The sequence below is a fragment of the Syngnathus typhle genome, linkage group LG12 (assembly GCF_033458585.1).
Source record: "Syngnathus typhle isolate RoL2023-S1 ecotype Sweden linkage group LG12, RoL_Styp_1.0, whole genome shotgun sequence".
Classification (NCBI taxonomy): Eukaryota; Metazoa; Chordata; class Actinopteri; order Syngnathiformes; family Syngnathidae; genus Syngnathus; species Syngnathus typhle.
In genome coordinates, this window is record NC_083749.1 from 13,462,567 (window position 1) to 13,483,596 (window position 21,030).

The 21,030-nt window shown below is 45.4% G+C and overlaps 1 protein-coding gene across 10 annotated transcripts in view; it reads left to right on the top strand.

Moving 5' to 3' along the window:
• Positions 1–20,673, top strand: part of LOC133163397 (long-chain fatty acid transport protein 3) — a 50,131-nt gene extending 29,458 nt beyond the window's left edge. For 4 of the 10 annotated variants that reach the window (XM_061293245.1, XM_061293246.1, XM_061293250.1 and 1 more), the window contains 3 exons: positions 16,003–16,100; positions 16,711–16,841; positions 16,914–20,673. In XM_061293245.1, the coding sequence (XP_061149229.1) occupies positions 16,003–16,100; positions 16,711–16,841; positions 16,914–17,090 (406 nt within the window). In that variant the 3' untranslated portion in view covers positions 17,091–20,673. Of the gene's footprint in view, positions 1–4,159; positions 12,598–16,002; positions 16,101–16,710; positions 16,842–16,913 lie in introns of those variants that run through there. The other 6 variants (XM_061293247.1, XM_061293248.1, XM_061293249.1 and 3 more) reach the window with 4 other exon arrangements.
• The last annotated feature ends 357 nt before the right edge of the window (positions 20,674–21,030 follow it).

The following is a 21,030-nucleotide window of genomic DNA, read 5'->3' on the forward strand; positions in this document are numbered from 1 at the left end:
GATCCGAGCTTCATGACTACATTTTACCGTGGCACCATTGAGAGCGTCCTCTCCAGCTGTATTGCTGTTTGGGGTGGTGGCTGCACTGACTACAACTTGAAGGCCCTGCAGCACATAGTGAACACGGCTGGTAAGATTATTGGTGCTTCACTCCCCTCCTTGAAAGACATTTACATCTCCCATCTCACCCGCGAGGCGACCACGATTGTGAGTGATGTGAGTCACCCCGCTCACTCTTTGTTTGAGCTTCTGCCCTCTGGGAAGAGGTATAGGAGCCTGCGCTCCCGCACCACCAGACTCAACAACAGCTTCATACTCCAGGCTGTTAGGATCCTGAACTCGCTTCCCCTTTCTGTGTAGCGTCCTGTACTTTTGCGCTACGCTTACTGTCTGCTGCATGCACACTGGCTCCTTTTTGCTCCTCTTATTTATTGTGTTATCTGTTTATTTATTATTTATTCAGCATTCGTATTATTTATTGTTTGTGCCTTCTTGTTTTTATTTTGTGTCGTTTACTTGTATGTCTATCGTGTAATATGTCTCGTCACCGTGGGATAGAGAAAACGTAATTTCGGTTTCTTTGTGTGTCTTGACATGTGAAGAGATTGACAATAAAACTGACTTTGACTTCAAGGCCATTAGCCAAACGGACATTCCTGAACCAAGCAAGAACACGAAAATGCACATACAAAGGGAGATCTCAGTCCACAAGACGGACGTCGGTGCTGCGGAGCGCAGCGCTGGAGCCGAGAGCCCCGATCGCCAGTGCCCCATTCACAAAAAGCCCCACCTGTTAAGGAAATGTCGGGCTTTCCGGGAGAAACCCATAGAGGCGAGGAAAGCGTTCCTGAAAGAGCACAGAATCTGCTTTAAATGTTGCACGTCTACTAAGCACATGGCCCAGGACTGCAAGTATACAGCCACATGTATTGAATGCGAAAGTGGGAAACATAACTCTGCACTTCCCCCTGGACCAGTATCGCAGACCAAGGAGCCAGGCCCCACTACAGAGCATGGCGGGGAGCTAGCTCCTACAGCTCCTTTGGAGGCCACAAGCAATTGCACCGATGTCTGCGGTGGCGATCAGAGCGACAGATAATGCTATAAAATCTGCCTTGTCAGGATTTACTCTGTCAACCGTCGTGAGAAAGCGACAATGGTCCACGCAATCATCGATGAACACAGCAACAAATCTTTGGCTCGTTCCGAGTTGTCAAACGCGCACTTTTATTAAAGTGGCACCGGCTCCCCGGTAACGGGTTCAATAAACCGGGGGTGAAGGGACTAGTCCGTAGCTGACCACCCGAGTTAAATTAATTCTACCAGAATCAATCCTTTACGATGGCAATCCCTCTCAAGTCATCCGACGCGCGAGCCGAGTAACTCAATTCGAGGCGAGTCGTCGAAATGACCGCGCCATAATGATGGCTCCCTTTGGTTGTCTGATGCTGGTATTACGTTATGGGTATTTTTAGATGCCTTGGTTAAGGCCTCAGGGATTCGTTTGTCTAGCGCACCCTAGCACTAGTTTTGCCGAAGTAACTTTTGATATGGCCCCGCTCTACTGGGTTGAGGAAGTAGCGAGCCTACTTCCCTTTTTTCAAAAAAAAATCAAAGTAGTAGAAGTATGGCAATGATAGTATTTGAGAATGAATTTAATGCATTAAATCACTAATTCTAACATTATATATATAAACACTTAACCGTGGGAATGCTTCCACCAACTCGATTGTTTTTAAAAGAAATAATATTTTACTTAATACGAATCAAAATGATTTAATCGAATTATAATTATCCTGCAATTAATTTTGAAGGCAAATTAATCCCCAAATCATCCAAAGTAGCTTTCGACGCGGCCCGATAAAGTTAAGAACGAGCCCGTGCCCGACGGACATTCACTAATTATAACTCTACCACTAATCCAAATAGTCGAATTTAAACACCTTCGTTATCAAACTCAAATGACACAAATATTTATCCGAATTAAATGTTTAACGAGATGCGCTCTTCCCTCAAATAATTGTGAAGGCAATTTTGGGGAGTAAATTAAATTACGGACAATTAAATTACTTTTAATTCTACTCTCAAATTAAATATATCTAATTTAATATTCGTTCTCTTTATTTATTACGGTATGATTGCATACCATAATAATCTCCTGTTAATAAATCGAATTATCAAACCAACCACAAACAATCGATTGCATATATCATACAAATTAGTGCACAACGAATTAAATGAGTATTTAAAACACATTTATTGAAGAAGCATGAAATAGAATTACAAATCTCAATCCTCCAAAAACTGAACAATCTCATTCACTGATACACTTGCAAATAAAATCATTCAATCCCAGAGTATTTTTAATCTGTAAAAAATAAATCAGAAAAGAGGGAAAAGGTAGCTACCAATTGGGCGTTATTTTTGGTGGAAATAAAGTCGAGTGATCAGTTCGATCTTATTTCTAAAAATCCAATTTGGAAGCTAGATTGGCCTCGAGAGGACCGATTACCCGATGACTGTCTCCCCCCCCCCTCGCGGAAATACAGAAAGAGTCGTTCCCCTCACCTAGCTCCTCACGCAAAGTTGTCCAGTCCAATTCTTTTGAGTAAATCCAAGTTAATCCAGGCCAGCGATCTTGTGTCTCACACAAAGATCTCGAAGGCTTTAGAAAAAGTCTTGAAACTCATACGGGCTTCTTCACGTATGAACGCGGTCCAGGAGAGAGCCCCGTACCTGCCTATGGCGGTCTTTTTATAGACTTCTCTGGCCGTCCCCCCCCCCCTCGCTGGCCTCTATGCTGTCCAGTTTCCCATGCTCATACACCTGCTGTTTTCGGGCAGCTGTTTCCGCCCCACTCTTTATCTTCCACCAAAATTTGGCCGAAACCCTGGCCAGCACCTTACTTCCTCTTTTCTTCACTTCTCTTTTTATAAAAATAATACTTCAAAGTTACCCTTCAATCAACCGTAAAAATCAAAAATCAAAACCCTTGAATTAATCTTTTAAACATTTTTTAACACACCACTATTCTTATATTGGTGGGCACCTTGGCACCACAAACCACATTAGTGCTTCCGTGCGTGACCCAAAAAACCGACCCCGTTTCATTCTATTTTTGCTAGTTCAGCTGGTCTTGCCCATCTTTGGTCTCCTGTAACGGTTTGGCACCATCTCTTGGAAGATTTTGGAATTTCAGCTTTGCCAATTTATTCAATAAATCTCAATTCAAATTTTGCACCATCTGCTGCTAAAATTTGGAATGTCAGCCTCGCCAATTTATTCCTGGGCGCAATCCATACTCACTTTTTGCACCATTTGTTCCCCCCCACACTCCATGTTACATGACAGAGTTCTTCGACACCTTCAATGTCCAAGGACCCCCTTCTCCATACTCTCTCCTCACATGCTCTGGAGTGACAGAAACTATGGGGAGAAGAGCTCCGGGCTACCAAATCGAATACATGGACGGCAAAGTTAGGCTTCTCCTACCAAGTCTTGTAGAATGCAACGACATCCCAAACAACAGATCCGAGATACCAACTCCGAATGCTGCATCCAACCACCCTCACCTGAAATCAATCGCTCATTTCATCCCAGAACTTGAACAGAGCACTCCCATAATGCTTCTCCTTGGGCGAGACATCATCACGGCCCATAAAGTCAGCAAGCAGGTGAACGGTCCAAGAGATGCTCCATTCACCCAGAAACTCAACCTTGGATGGATGATCGTCAGAAATGTGTGTTTGGGAGGGGTACACAAGCCTGACACCACGAATGCCCTGTATACCAAGACTATAGAGCAAAAACGCCCCTCCATCTTCGAACCCTGCCCGAACGTCTTTCAGGTGAAAGTGAGGTCTTGTCAATTCCAAGGCACCGATCATCCTCAGCTACAGTCGACAGAGAAACTTACTGGCAATGGAGAAACCGACCAGCTGGGTTCTACAATGTTTCAACAAACAAAGGATGAGAATAAGGTGGCTCCCTCCATTGACAACCTCTCAATCCTGAACATCATGGAAAGGAACCTAAAGAAAGACAAAGATAATAGCTGGGTGGCCCCGCTTCATTTAAGTCACCAAGGCGTCGCCTCCCTGACAACAAAGTCCAGGCCACAAATCGACTTTCATCACTGAGACGAAGTCTTGAAAGGAAACCAGCGATGAAACAGCATTTCCTCACCTTCATGGAGAAGGTCTTTCGGAACAAACACGCAGAAGTGGCCACTCCTCTGGAGAAGGGCGAAGAGCGTTGGTACTTGCCAACCTTGGGCGATTATCATCCAAAGAAGCTCGGCAACATCCGTGTGGTGTTCGACTCAAGGGCCCAGCACGGAGGAGTCTCACTGAATAATGTTTTGCTGACCGGGCCTGACCTTAACAATACCCTGCTCGGGGTACTTCTCAGGTTCCGGAAGGAACCTATGGCAGTGACAGCAGACATCGAACAAATTTTCCACTGTTTCCTCGCCAGGGAAGAGGACCGCAACTTCCTGAGGTTCCTGTGGTTCCCGGACAACGACCCATCCAAAAACATTATCGAGTATCGCATGAGGGTCCACGTATTCGGGAATAGTCCCTCCCCTGCGGTAGCCATCAACTGCTTCCGGCAGAGCACAGAGAACGGGGACCCCGACGTCAAACAGTTTGTCAAACACGACTTTTATGTGGATGATGGCTTGACGTCGTTCCCTACAGTGGAAGTAGCAGTATACCTGCTCAAGAGAACGCAATACACTCTCTCAGAATCAAACTTGCGATTGCATAAAATCGCCTCAACCAATAGAGAACTAATGGAGGCCTTTCGAGCCCAAGACCACGCTGCAGACTTCAAAAACCTGGATCTCGGTTCCGATGCGCTTCCCATGCAGCACAACGTGGGCCTCAACTGGGACCTAATGTCCGACACCTTCACCTTCAAGTTAGGCGACGAAGAGAAATCCTTCACCCGCCGAGGTATCCTATTTACCGTGAACAGCATTTATGATCCTCTCGGGTTCATCGCCCCAGTCACCATCCAAGGCAAAGATATTCTCAGAGAACTAACAAAGGATCATAGCGACTGGGACTCCCCTCTCCTACAAGAGATGGAAGAGACGTGGATCACATGGCGGTCTTCTTTGGACGACCTTGGCACCCTCCAGATACCTCGGACCTACGCAGAGATCTCTCAGCAATGTCACGCAGAGAGTTATGCGTCTTTTGCGACGCCTCAACAAAAGCAATCAGTGCTGTAGCCTATCTTAGGCTAACAGATGAAGAGGACACCATCCACGTGGGCTTCGTTATGGGTAAGGCTAAGCTGGCCCCCATCCCCGAGCACACAGTGCCAAGACTCGAGCTCTGTGCAGCGGTTCTTGCAGTGGAATTTGCTGAACTCATCTCCTCAGAGATCGACATGCAACTAGACGAGACTACTTTACACAGCGACACAACCCTTCTCACCCAGAAGGTGAATATACCTTCAGCCCCAGTCGGTGACTGGATCAAAGACCTCCATAAGTCCCAGAGGGGCCAAGTCCAACATCTGGCCCAAACGTTCTGGGATAGATGGAAGAAGCAATACCTCGCATCACTTCAGCCGCGACAGAAGTGGCAGGCTCCCACCCCAGACATCCAGCCTGGGAGCATTGTCCTTCTCAAAGACAATCAGCTTGTGAGAAACGAGTGGCCTCTGGGACTGATTACTCAGGTCTTCCCCAGCATCGATGGCATGGTACGTAAAGTCGAGGTCAAGGTCTCCAAGACGGGCGGGACAAAACTGTACCAGCGTCCCGTCTCTGAGACGGTCCTCCTTCTTGCCCCTGATTAGAAACATTTCACCCAGTAAGAACCTTAGGACCTTTAAGGTTGTGGCAAAATGCCAGACGGGAAGTGTCATGTCTTTGCAGTCTGTGATCTTTGACGTCTGTGATCATTAAGATAGAGTAGGTCACGTGACTAGAATCAGGAAGTAAGAGCATGTTTCAGCACAGTGTTGAAAGAGAATGCTGCTTGCAAAACTACCACCTACATTTTGTGTTATACAAGGCATCGTTGTTTCACCTTTCCCTTGTTATTAAACCTGGAGTCAACCTTCAACCTGGCCTTCAAAGTCTTGTTGAGTGAAAGTGGTTGAGCTTACTGTCGTCGATATTCAACATATTTGGAGGGCAGGGTAATAACAATCTTTAAGCGCAAAGGTGACAAAGCAGACTGTGGGAACAGCAGAGGCCTTTCCCTCTTATCAGTGGCCGGGAAGGTGCTAGCACGGATCATGCTACCCCGCCTAGCATCCCATGTCAGTGAAAACATCCTGCCTGAATCCCAGTGTGGCTTCAGGTGTAAGCGAGGCATGATGTTTGTTGCTAGACAGGTACAGGAGAAATGCAAAGAACACCTCAAAGACCTGTACCTAGCTTTCATTGATCTGTCCAAGGCATTTGACAGTCAACCGGGAACTGTTGTGGGAAGTGCTGGGGAAGCTGGGGGTTCCACCCAAGTTCAGAAATCTCCTGCGTCAGTTCCACGACAGGATGCAAGCCTGTGTGCACGTTGGTGGCCAACAATCCATAGTCTACAGTGTGGATGTGGGGGTCAAGCAAGGGTGTGTTCTAGCACCAACCATTTTCAACATTTTCCTCTCTACAGTCACCCTCCTCTCTCATAAACTACTTGAGCCCTCCGATGGGGTACAGGTACAGTACAGATTGGATGGCAACCCATTCAATATTCGGCACCTCCAAGCCTTCACCAAAACCAACACATCCTGGAGCTACAGTATGCAGACGACTGTGCTTTCCTCGCCCGCTCACCACAGTCCCTACACGTGCGCTAAATGTGGTCGCCTCCTTGTACAGCGCCATTGGTCTTCAAATTAATATCAAGAAAACACAGTTGTGCAAGAGTCCACCCCCCCAAACCTGCGCGCCCACCTTCATCCTCGATGGTCATCCCCTTGCCATCATCCCACACTTCACCTACCTAGGCAGTATTCTGTCCTCCTGCAACATCGACAACGACATTCAGGTCCGCATCGGCCTGGCCTCCGCTGCCTTTGGCAGGCTCAGATCCAGGGTCTTCCAGAATAGGAGTCTTACTATCTCCACCAAAGCAGCTGTGTATAAGGCAGTATGTCTGTCTACACTTCTATATGGCTCGGAAACCTGGACATCCTACCAGAGGCACGTACGAAACCTAGAGGCCTACCACATCCGCTGCCTGCAACGGATCCTGGGTGTGTCTTGGGAAGACAGGGTGGCCTATGTTGAGATCTTCGACATGGACCCACACACTCAGCATTGCCCTGCTCCTTGCGGAGAAACATCTACGTTGGGTAGGTCATGTGATCCGTATGCCTACCTACCGCCTCCCTAGGCAGATCCTCTATGGCCAGCTTTTGGGTGGTCAGAAAGCTGCAGGGGGCCAGAAAAATCGCTACAAGGATCATCTCAAAACCCTCCTGAAGTGTGACATTACACCTACAGCACTTGAGTCCCTGGCTGCTGTTTGCCACACCTGGAGTTCTACCTACCACCAAGGTATTACTCACCTTCAGGAGCAGGCCACAGAGAGGAGGATACAACGCCGTGCACAGAGGCATCAGCGTGCTGCAGGGCCAACGCCCTCCAGTACCACTTACCCCTGTACCTCATGTGGCAAGACCTCCGGATCACGCATCGGCCTGCACAGCCACATGGCTATGCACCGCCGCAAAACACCCCAATAACTGTCCATACTTTTAATCTGGAGCAACGTCATCATTGAAATCGATGGACTGCCCAAGAGAGAGAGCGAGAGAGCGTGTGTGCGCGTGTGCGTGTGTGCGTGCGTGTGCGCGCGTGCGCGCATGCCTATAGTTATAGCTATTACCACCAAAAATGGCCTGAGTGTTGAGAGATGCTCCCAATTATACATTTTCTATTGTATGTTTTGTCATATGTTTAAATAGTGTTATTTTCTTATGATAGTATCTTGATTATTGTATGATTGAAACCACCTGTGATGACCCGTTAAGTGGGCGTGTTTAATAAAAAGCCTTCCTGCATGCTGCACAGTTGGGTCCCTACAAGCCAACGCCGCAGTAGTCGCAGTGAATGGTGTCCAACGGAGTTGATCGGCCTCCTCGTCTTTCTTTATTTTATTCCACCGAGTTTGCTGTGATTGGATTCCTCGCATGTACCTGCTGCTGTATGGCTACTCTGCCAACAGGTTATGGGCCCAGGTAAATCCAACACCGCATGTTCCCACCGACGTACTGGTGATGGTAGCACGCTGTGAGCACCATGAGCGGACGGGCTGCAGAGAGGAACAGTTTTGCTAGCCGCTGGTCGCGGTTAATGTTCGACGGTGATGAAAAGAATTACGAATTATGGGAGGCAAAGTTTTTGGGCCACCTGCGATTGCAGGATTTGAAAGACGTTATCTTAAACGAGCCCACAACCGAGGAAGAAGACGAACTACAGCAAGACGCTAGAAAGAATGAGGAAGCGTATGCAGAACTCATTCAGTTTTTGGATGATAAAAGTTTGTCGCTGGTGATGCGCGATGCTGCAGATGACGGGCGAGGGGCCCTACAGATCCTAAGAAACTACTATCAAGGCAAAGGCAAGCCACGCATCATAAGTCTCTACACAGAACTGACATCACTACAGAAGTCTGAGAGTGAAAGTGTGACCGAGTATGTGATCCGGGCAGAGACCGCAATCACAGCGCTGAGAAATGCCGGTGAGACATTAAGTGATGGACTATTGGTAGCAATGGTGTTAAAAGGTCTGCCGGAGTCCTTTAAACCATTTGCAATCCATGTCACACAACGTGATGAAACGATGCAGTTCTCTGAATTCAAAACAAAGATGCGCAGTTACGAGGACACAGAGAAGATGCGGGCTGAAGCAGATGATAACGTGATGAACGTACGGCAGAGGAGAGCGAGACCTGACAGACCAACTGACAGAGGAGCCGAGAGGAGCGCCGCGGAGGTGGTGTGCTTCAAGTGCGGCCTGAAGGGCCACATGGCCAGAGCCTGCCGGCGTAAACTGTGGTGCAGTCATTGCAAGAGCAGCACACACCGGGACGCGACCTGCAGGCGGAAGCAGCGCGTCAACCGGGACGACGCACGGAGGGTCCACGGGGAGACTGAAGACCAGGACCGAGACGAGTACTTCTTCCGAGTGAGCGAGGGGGCAGCAAGAGTCGACGTGAGAGGCCTGATGGTTGACTGCGGGGCTACCTCGCACATCATCACAGACCTGGCAAAATTCAAGCGGTTTGATGACGGGTTCCAGGCCGAGACACACTGCGTGGAGCTGGCGGACGGCACGCGGTGCAAGGGCGTCGCGGAGCGCCGAGGTGATGCAGAAGTCTGCCTGATCGACAGCACAGGTAGACACCTGAACGCAACGCTGAGGCAGGCGCTGTACATCCCATCCTACCCACAAGACATCCTATCCGTGAAAGCAGCTACGGCCAGGGGAGCCACTGTGGTCTTCAAGGAGGAGAAGAACGTCCTCATCTACCAAGACGGTACGAAATTCCCCATCCACGTACGTGATAGACTATATTATTTGCATACAGTACATGATGATGATGATTGTGATCATGATCAGTGTAAAGGATGTCATGATATTCAGACGTGGCATGAGATACTGGGACACTGCAACTATAAAGACATTCAGAAATTACAAAATGTTGTTGATGGCATGAAAATTAAGGGGTCAATAAGCAAACCTCAACATTGTGAAGTGTGTACTAAAGGAAAGTTTTTCCAAACCAGGAACAAAGATCCTGATGTGAGGGCTAAGACCCCTCTAGAACTAGTTCACACAGATTTGGCAGGGCCAATCCATCCAGAATCTAAAGAGGGTTACAGATATGCAGTTTCATTTACTGATGATTTTTCCAGCACTGTTTTTGTGTATTTCTTAAAGAACAAAAGTGACACTGTTCAAGCTACAGAAAGGTTTCTGGCTGATGTAGCCCCATATGGCAAAGTAAAATGTATCCGATCTGATAATGGTACTGAATTTACAAGTAAATATTACCAGACTTTGCTCACTAAAAACGTGATTAAACATCAGACATCAGCACCGTACTCTCCTCATCAAAATGGTACTGCTGAGCGCAATTGGCGAACACTTTTTGACATGGCAAGGTGTATGCTCATTGATAGTGGTTTGCCAAAACAACTATGGACCTATGCAGTCCAAACTGCTGCTGTGATCCGGAACAGGTGTTTTAACAAAAGAACAGGGCAGACAGCCATTCAGATGTTGACAGGAAGAAGACCAAATTTGTCTAGGATGCAGAGGTTTGGTTCAGAGTGTTATGCCTATAAACAAGACAAGAGAAAGCGTGATCCAAGGTGTGAAAAATGTGTTTTTATTGGGTATGATAAAACCAGTCCTGCATACATTGTGTATTCCCCTATCAGTAAGAAAGTGCAAAAGCACAGATTGGTAAAGTTTGTGGCAAAATCAGGTGTAGAACAACAAACACAGACTAATGTCACAGATGAGGATGATGACTTTGTAAAAACCAAACCAAGAAGTCCAAATCTTGTGTTCGGAGAACAAAAACCTGAAGTCAGCCACCACCAACCACAACAAGAAAGAGCTGAGATCAAACGTGAGCCTGATGGTAGCCGTTACCCTACCAGAGAGAGAAGGCAGCCAGACAGATACACAGATTGTAATGTGTCCAAATATGTGTCTGATGATGAAGAGACTGATCAAGTCCAGAGTAACATTGATTACTGTTATCGCGTAATGTTTAACATACCTGTGTCATTTTCAGGAGCTGTAGCCTCAGATAAGGCAAAAGAGTGGGTTAAAGCCATGGATGAGGAAATGCATTCACTTAAAGAAAACAACACATTTACCCTGACCAATTTGCCAGAGGGCAAGAAAGCAGTGGGGGGTAGATGGGTGTATGCCATTAAAACAGATGTTGATGGATCTGAGAAGTACAAGGCCCGATATGTTGCTAAGGGATATAGCCAGAAGATGGGTGTGGATTATGGGGAGACATTTTCTCCTACAGCTAATATGACCAGTGTTAGAGTTCTGATGCAGAAAGCAGCGCAGGAAAAGTTGATTTTACACCAAATGGATGTGAAAACCGCATATTTAAACGCACCCATAGACTGTGAGATCTACATGGAACAACCAGAAGGGTATGAGGAGAGATCCCAAACAGATAGGAAGTTAGTATGCAAAATTGAGAAGTCATTGTATGGGTTAAAACAATCAGGCAGAAATTGGAATAAGTTGTTGCATGATCATTTGACAGAAAATTATTTTACCCAAAACCAAGCTGACCATTGTGTTTACACAAGAGAGACAGAACATGAGAAAGTCATTGTGATAATATGGGTTGATGACCTATTAATTGCAGCAAGTAATGAAGAAGCTATGGAGGTCACAAAAGACATGCTGACAGCAAGGTTCAAAATGCAGGACCTGGGTAAACTGAAAAATTTCTTGGGCATCGATTTTGAGCAAACCAGTAACTGTGTAACAATGTCTCAAGCTAAATATGTTGAGAAAATTTTAGATAGGTTTAATATGCAAGATTGCAAAGGTAGATCGACACCTTGTGAACAAAAACTGAACTACACAGATGATGCTGCGTTATTGAGTGATGTTTCAATGTACAGAGAAGCAGTGGGTAGTCTTATTTATTTAACTGTATGTACAAGACCTGACTTGAGTTTTATTGTAAGCAAGCTGTCACAGTATTTTAATCAACCTACTGTTGAACATTTTTGTACAGTTAAACATGTGCTAAGATATTTAAAGGGTACTAGTGACAAGAAGTTGTGCTACCAAATGAGTGATGAAAACCTGGGTATAAAAGCCTACAGTGATGCGAACTGGGCTGGTGATATAGATCGACGTAGTACAACTGGTTATTGTGTAACTCTATCTCAGGGTGGTACTTTAGTGTCATGGAAGACAAAAAGACAGCCAACTGTAGCACTGTCTACTTGTGAGGCAGAATATATTGCTCTGGCTGCAACCATCCAAGAATGTCTATACCTCACACAACTGCTAGATGGTATTGATAAACATGTGTATAAGCTACCTGTAGTGTTTGAAGACAACCAAGGCACGATTGCATTAGCAAAGAATCCTGTTAAAAGACAGCGATGCAAACATGTGGATATTAAATACCACTTTATCCGGTCCAATGTTACCGAGGGTAAACTGTCTCTTGTGTACTGTCCGACTGAACATATGGTTGCGGATGTAATGACCAAGCCTGCAACAAAATTTAAGTTGGCAAAATTTGCTGGATTTATGTTTGGGTCTAACTAAAGGAAAATGGACTTGTTTTCTGACTAAAATGTCAAGGTACTCTTTTCTTTAGGTTTATAATGTGAGAGCAAGTGGGGGTGTTGAGAGATGCTCCCAATTATACATTTTCTATTGTATGTTTTGTCATATGTTTAAATAGTGTTATTTTCTTATGATAGTATCTTGATTATTGTATGATTGAAACCACCTGTGATGACCCGTTAAGTGGGCGTGTTTAATAAAAAGCCTTCCTGCATGCTGCACAGTTGGGTCCCTACAAGCCAACGCCGCAGTAGTCGCAGTGAATGGTGTCCAACGGAGTTGATCGGCCTCCTCGTCTTTCTTTATTTTATTCCACCGAGTTTGCTGTGATTGGATTCCTCGCATGTACCTGCTGCTGTATGGCTACTCTGCCAACACTGAGCAATATACCCGAAGGGCTCGGCTTGTTAGGATACGGATTTTAGCTATTGATCTGACTCCAAATTGCGATCAACACTTAACACAAGATTTATGTCCAAATCCACACACTGTCGCACCTAACAATTTTGCGAGTTCGTTCTGTCAAAGACAGTGCTTCTCAAATAGTGGACTATATCACTGCGTTGTATATCACAATTACAAATTGAAACCTACTCACCCATTTCTATTTTACAACATACTCACCCATTTCTATTTTACCACTCCCCCTTTTGACAAATTCATCCAATGTGTCATTATTTATCAAAAGGAACCTGCAAATGCGTCCCCTCTCATCACCACACTCATTGTAGTCAGGCCCGCGGAACCTCTAGCTCCCATCTGGGCCCCGGGACCGTCACTCCAAGTCCTTAAAACTTGACTGTCCACCACACACTCTCCAACACAAACAAAAATCATCGCACTCCTGTCAGTGAGCTTATAGCCCTGCTGGCAGCGGACATTTGTACACACAAAAACAGACATCAAGTAACAAAATAAAAACTGTCATAAAATGAATCCTGGCGCCCGCGGATCATGTCTTGAAAACCATGTCATCAACAAGTTCATCATAAAAACCAAAAGGGTCAACATATTGTAAATTCAACACAAACTTTCCACGAACGCAATCGACAATCTGCAAGAACAAAAACAAGTTACGCAAGCAGCGCGCAATCCGCTCCTTGGCTGGTGGCTGTTGCTGCTGCAAAAAAAATTAAGTCACACAGAAAAACAAAGCAGAGCGTGCTCTTGTCGCAAGCAAGCTCAAGCGTCAAACATTTGGTCACTGTCCACCTAGTCCGTCACCCCGTCGGGTGAGCTCAAAGTCGTCACACGTCAAATCGTCCAAAGTCTTGATGTTCGATACTAGTTCTGTCTTGTCTGACCATATTACTGAAATGGGCCTTCTCCATCGCACTGTTTTGTTGTCGATGGTGCCCCTGAGTAATCCTAAACCCATATTTAGTCCAAAATTAGTCCTGATCAATCGTGCTTTTTCAAATCTGTAGTATCTTTATATTTTTCAGGTGAGAGGAATGTTATCCTCTGCTGTGATCACATTACCCCAACTTTGAATCATGTCAACCATTCACAATACACAAACACCACACCACAAGCACAGACTTGACATTCATACACCATTACAGACAAACTGTCATCCCACAACACACACATAAAACCCCATACAATATTAAATTGTAAAAGGAATCCTCCCTACGCAAAATTTTCTCCTCACTATTTACAAGTTAGCCCCCCTCTCTTCTCTCACTTCTCCTCAACATTGACCTCTCCCGGGGGACCCAGCCCCCCCTTTGCGGACTCCTCAGCACAGCGCCCCTGGATGATGGGGGGGGGGGGGGTTCAGCGTATCAATGTTGACGTCACAATCTGGCCAGGCCCGCGCGTCCCGCTGGCCCCCACCCTCGCCGGTATAGCGCCATTCCACGCGCCTTGGAGCCGAACGGGCCCCCTCCTTTCTTGAACATTCTCTGATCCATCCTGTCTTCCTCCTCACACACCCGCACCCACACAGGGTGTGCACATAAACGCACACACACCGAGCGCGCACACAAACGCACCTACACACACACACACACGCATCCGCACGCGCGCACGCCAATACACAAAGTGCTCGCACAGAGCTCAGACGAACGACGACAGACTGACACAAACCTTTACAGAGATTACGCACATACACAGAACACACAGACAAAGGGATTCGAATCCATCTCTCATGTAGCTCACAATTTGCGCTTCCACATCAGCATACATTCCTCTCAATCTCACTCCATTCATTCCTCTCATCACACACACTCTCCCCCCAATTTGGTTGCACATTTTGGATGTTTTAGCGGTCTGGTCTCTCACAGGAGGAACTGTTACCACCGGATACTTTTTGAGGAGGCCTCACTTCTCCTCGGGGATCTCAAAAACACCCCAGCTATTTGAATACGCTCGTCACCGCACCCTTGTCCGCCACGACGAAGCAAAACAGAGGAGTCCGCCCTCCCACCACGGAATTTAACTGTTTCTAAAAAAAACAGAGGAGCCCGCCTTCCCACTGCGGAATTTAACTGTTTCTAAAAAGAAAAACAGAGGAGCCCGCCCTCCCACTGTGGAATTTAACTGTTTCTAATTGCTTGCACACCTTATTTGATCTGAACGACAGTCTCCTCTTAAATTGACTCTTTCAATTTGCAGAATTTCGACATATAGTAACAGGTATTCTGCTTACCTTATCATTGATGAGCTCAGGGTTTAGGAGACGTCGTACCAGCTCAACGTTGTGCGCTTATTCCTTATTCAAACGGTACGCTGACCGGGAGACAGCTGTCCCAGACTAACTGTCCGATGACTTGGACACAGACCACGAGTTGTCAATGACCCTTCTCTTGACATCACGTCGGGGTCGCCAAGAAATTGTTAGGATACAAATTTTAGCTATTGATCTGACTCCAAATTGCGATCAACACTTAACACAAGAATTGTTATGTCCAAATCCACACACTGTCGCACCTAACAATTTTGCTAGTTCGTTCTGTCAAAGAGAAGACCAGTAGATCAATTAGGCCGAATTTATACCGATTGTTTAATCCTGACAAAGCAAGCTAATACAGGCGCCTGGGTCCCGGGTCCTTAACACCAAAATACTCGTGTGCCTTCGTGACCATCAAAGACAACACATTCTTCCTGGTTGCCCAGTTTTAAAGAAACACAATATGAGTATTCAAGCATGCAAAATATTGTGTGGTGATTGGTCGATGGTTGATGGTCATCTCCTCCTCGTTTGGGTTTTCCCCTGCTCAGCACAGGTGTCTGGACCACAAAGACGAGTTGTTATTCGCGTTCCCCATCGGCCTTGAGATGTCCTCCCTGTCTGGACATCCTGTTCCACAATACTTTGAAGAAAACCAATTAATGTAGCCTGCACATTCCTTCCTTTCCACTTATTAATCACCACACGAGTACACTACTACTGAAAATTATGTTGATATGATTATAAGTCTAGCGCCGCTTTAACAAAATATGTTTGCAAACTGCCGAAAGCACATTTCCCTTTAGGCCCAAAAAGTAGATCGCAGTAGATGAGCAGTACTTCCTTAAAATTAGTAATAATGAAATAAGGATAATAATGTAAAAATACTAAGACTAATGATAATAATTAAGACTAATAATAATAACAGTTATAGTTAGCAGTTTGATTGCTATGTATATTCTGAGACACAATAAAAAGAAAAAAAGAATCATCCAAATGTTTTTTGCAGGTGGAAAGGTGAAAATGTGTCCACTATGGAGGTGTCTGAGGTTTTATGTCTTCTGGATTTTATTCAAGAGGCTAATGTTTATGGAGTCACTGTACCAGGTTTGTAATATTGTTGTTAATTGCTGACCTTGCATGTGATACTGTGTGCAATAAGCATGAGAGCATCGTACCTTGCGATAAAATGTTCAATTTATTTGCTTTGTGGAAAATTGTTTTAAATATCCATCCACATATCCATCCTATTTTTTTATACCTACAGTAACTACATCAGCATTAGCCAAGCTTGATAATGACACTTATCAATAAGACCTGCAGAAGCTTGATAATAACCCTAATCATTTGAATCAATTGTGGTAAGGAGGGAAACTTGTAAACCAGGCAGGACAGCAGCTCTCTAAGACTGGAGTATCCAACTCCTGACCTACACCCGAGAAACAGTTTGTCAGGAACGAGGGCAGGACGACCAAGTATATAACACGAACTTAGTAGCTCTTAGTACCCAGAGAAAACCCACGCAGGCACAGGTAGAACATGCAAATGCCACACAGGTGGACCTATTATTATTATTATTATTGCATTGTTGACCTAACTGGAATTAAAGTCTACCTATATATGCTTAAATCAAATCCTTAGTGTTAGCTTTCCATTTCCTTCTTGCATAACTAGTGAAACATGTTTGCTTGTGTTGTGATTGTGATATTCATCGCAGGATATGAAGGTCGAGCTGGCATGGCTGCCATTGTATTAAAACATGAGCACAAGTTGCATGGTCCAAAACTCTACTACCACTTGGTTGAAACTCTACCTGCATATGCTTGGCCATGGTTTCTCAGAATACAGGTACTGTATGTCATCTTGTCAACCGAAGTTTGTATTTTTACAAATCTTTACCTGCTCAATTTGTGTTTTCAGCCCTCTTTGGATGTCACTGAGACTTTTAAGCAGCAGAAGGTAAAGCTGGTCCAGGAAGGATTTAACCCAAAAATCACAAAGGATCACATGTATTTCTTAGATATCACTCAGAAGGATTATCTTCTCCTCAATGTATCTCTATATGAGGATATTGTGGATGGAAAAATCAAACTATAGTATCTGAAAGAATTCTCTGACAAGTAATAAGTGTCACATTAGAGCAGTGCTTCTCAATTATTTTCTGTTACGCCCCTCCCAGCAAGAAGAAAACTATTCGCGCCCCCCCTCCCCACCGTGACTATCCTAACTTGTCTTGTAAGTCGTAAAATGTTGCACTGTCGCAAACGTGACAGAAGTAACAATGAGAGCGCCACTGCCCCCTGCTGTAGTAAACGCGCAATTACACTTTATTCTAGTACTGCCAAAAAAAAAGCCTGTTCCCCAGGGTCACACGCGCCCCCCCTGGAATAGCACCGCGCCCCCCAAGGGGGGCGCGCCCCACTATTTGAGAAGCACTGCATTAGAGCAATAGAAATGAATAAGTTATAAACAGGTATTTAGCTATGCATCATTTTTGGCAATAACAATAATGTATATGGCATTTTAAAGAAGAGAATATATTAATCTCTCGCTACATTGCGGTTCATTTATCACGGCTTCAGTACATTGTGGAATTTTAAAAAAAAACAATCCAAAATTAAAAAAATTGAAATTCTAAATTGAGGAATTATAGCACACAAGTTGCCCGCACGCCAGCAGAAGGCAGGGAGTGCCCATACAATTGCAGTACGTACACTTGTACCTTGTTATAAAGAAGTTTTTATAATAAGAGTTCTAAAAACATATTTACAGTATTGTACCTTATCATTTTTTATGATAATAAAATAGTTCATATTTACAGTATGTACACTTGTGTCACGATTGGAGACGGGGTGACCAAATACAGCACGAATCTTTATTAAAAAAGGGAAAGGGGAAGTGGAACGCTGGACTGCCGGTCTTGCTGGTGTGGCTGAGCAGAAGAGCGCAGCGTGGCGTCGGAGGCAGGCAGGCAGGTGGTCGAGGCGATGAGAGCGTGGTCAAGGACAGGCGAGTATAGTCAGGACAGGCAGCGAGAAAGGCGAGTCGGAACATGGGCAAAGTTGGCAATGGGAATTGTTCGGGCAGGGCACAGTGGCCAGAGCACAGTGAGCAGTGGCGTGATGGGCAGGGCAAGGAGACGAACCGATTCACAGGGTTGAAATAGAGCTGACCTAACAAGCAGTGGCAGGTACTGGTGATTGGCTTGATTGGGGACGTTGCTGGAAGTCAGGTGACAAAGGGACGTGACAGAATACCCCCCCAAGGGACGGCTCTTGACGTCCCAAAAACAACCCGACCCGGGTGGGTTACTCTGACGCGCGTCAATACCAGTCCGACAAGTCCGAGTCATCTGATGAACACGTCTCCCAAGCACTGTCATCAGGTGGCCCAACAGACAATTCCCATCCTCAGTTGTGGCATCGGGAGGCGCTGGCCTGGGGGCTGGGACAGAGTCAGAATCAGCTTTATTGGTCAAGTTTTTGCATGCCAAACAAGAAATTTGATTCCGGTTGTTCTCAGCCTCTGTCCAACATTTAAGTGACTAACAACATTCAGGTGACTAACAACATTTAAGTGGCAAGAGCAGGATGTTATTGCCCAGTGATGTCTCTGAGACTCTATGAGTGGTGTGAGCTCATTAGAGCGACAGCCTGGGGGAAGAAGCTGTGTCTGTGTCTGATTTTGACGTACAGCGCTCTGTAACGCTGTCCGGAGGAGAGTAGTGCGAACAGACTGTGACCTGGGTGAGAAGGCTTTGTAGAGATGTTACTTGCATGTTTCCTGGTCCTGGACAGGTACAAGTCTTGGATAGATGGGAGGTTGGTCCCAATTATCTTTTTCGCAGTCCTGATTGTCCGTTACAGTCTGCGCTTGTCTTGTTTGGTGGCCGATCCAAACCAGATAGTGATGGCGGTGCAGAGGATAGACTGGATGATGGCAGTGTAGAAGGTCTTCAGCAGCTCCTGTGGCAGGTTGAACTTCCTGAGCTGTCTCAGAAAGTACAACCTCTGGTAGGCCTTTTTCCAGACAGAGTCTATGTGGCCGGTCCATTTCAGGTCCTGGGAGATTGTGGATCCCAAGAATTTGAAGGCGTTTGTGGTGGGAATAGCATTACTGAGGATGGTGAGGGGTGGAAGTGGCGAAGGGTCTCTTCTGAAGTCCACTGTCATCTCCACAGTCTTGAGCAAGTTCAGCTCCAGGTGGTTTTAGCTGCACCAGTGGACCAGCCGCTCCACCTCCTGTCTGTATGCAGTCTCATCACCGTCCCGGATCAGTCCGATGAGATTGGTGTCGTCCGCATACTCCACGAGCTTGACAGAAGGGTCTCCTGAAGAGGAATCGTTGTGTAGACAGAGATGAGCAGTGGGGAGAGTACACACCCCTGGGGGGCGCCAGTGCTGGTGGTCCGGGTGTCGGACGTGATGGTCCTCAGGCTCACCTGGTGTCTCCTGTTTGTCAGAAAGCTGGTGATCCACTGGCAGGTGGAGGCAGGTACCGCGAGCTGGATAAGCTTCTGGTAGAGGATATCGGGAGCGATCCACAAACAGGATCCTGACATACGTTCCTGGGGTGTCTAGGTGGCGCAGGAAGTAGTGCAGTCTAGGGGTGTAAATCGCGGGTTTTGTCACGATACGATATAATATCGATACACAGAACTACGATACGATATTTGCCGATATCTTAAAGCCTGCTGCGATTCATTCACGATATATCGCGATATAGTGCTCTTCGATCGATTTTTTTTTTTAATATAAAATATAGAACAATATCCTGATTTATAACAATTCATACGCAAAATCAACAAGGTACTGCAAACTCTATTTAGGAAATTACAAGAGTATTGTAGTATACAAAGTGCTTATTTTAACACTGAACTTTGATGTCGTGTTTTTTTTCTTTAAATGTGCGGCGAGATTTGTGCTCCCTGAATATTTGATCACCGCACTGCACGTGTCTTCTCCGTTGAGCCATCTTTTCTTTGGAATCCAAAGTGCTTCCAAACGAATGACTTGAAGCCTAAAGGGGAGCAAATTTCCTCGTCTTTTTGGACACTAGCCATAGCACCAGCCCAGGAGCCGGGTACTAGTTGTCGACTCCCCTTTCACGTGCGTGCTCTGCTCACAACACAACACGTGCTCACTGCTCCCGGAAAGAGGAAGCAAGCAACAATGAACTGGATTTCAAAATAAAGTCGCGTCTAATGTCCGAGGTCAAACACGGCGATATAAATCGATGTTTACCTTTAGCATCGATGCCAATAAATCGTCGAGCATTATATAGATTAATTGATGTGTATCGATGAATCGTTACACCCCTAGTGATTACAATAACTTTATTTGTTAGTTTCGAGATGGTCCATGTTTTCTCCTCTCCTGATTATGAACTCACTGATGATGATCCCTTGTAAGGTTTTGTTCTCTCTCAACATGCTACTGTTTCTTGCTGCCCAATGTATTTGTATAGAAACATTCCCCCCTTCTGTAGATTGTTCTTGTCAGTTTACGAATGTTTACAAATCTCTCATGCAAGCCACTGAACACTGTTACACTAGTGTTTAATGATTATCTCAGAACAAAAGTGCAGAACACATTCATGTGCATGAGTCTCAATATTTGCAAACCAAACAGATTGTGTATGTGAACATTTATGTACTTTAATAAATGAAGTGACCATATTAGTTTTGAGACTTTTTGACTCTATATCCACATCGTCAATATTAGCATTATAGCTCAATAGCATTAAGGTTATGTGACCTATTGACCCCGAAAATTGTAGGATGAAAGACATCCTCTCTTCAAAGTCAAAGTCTTCTTTATTGTCAATTTCTTCACATGTCAAGACACAAAGAAATTGAAATTACGTTCCCACTATCCCACGATGACAAGACATCGTACACAATATACATACAAGTACACAACACAAAACATAAAAACAATGAACAAATAAGAGTGATGAATAAATAATAAATAAACAAATAACATAAGAGGAGCAAAAATGGAAATGCCTAAACAGACTAAGATCTGGTGTTGGACGT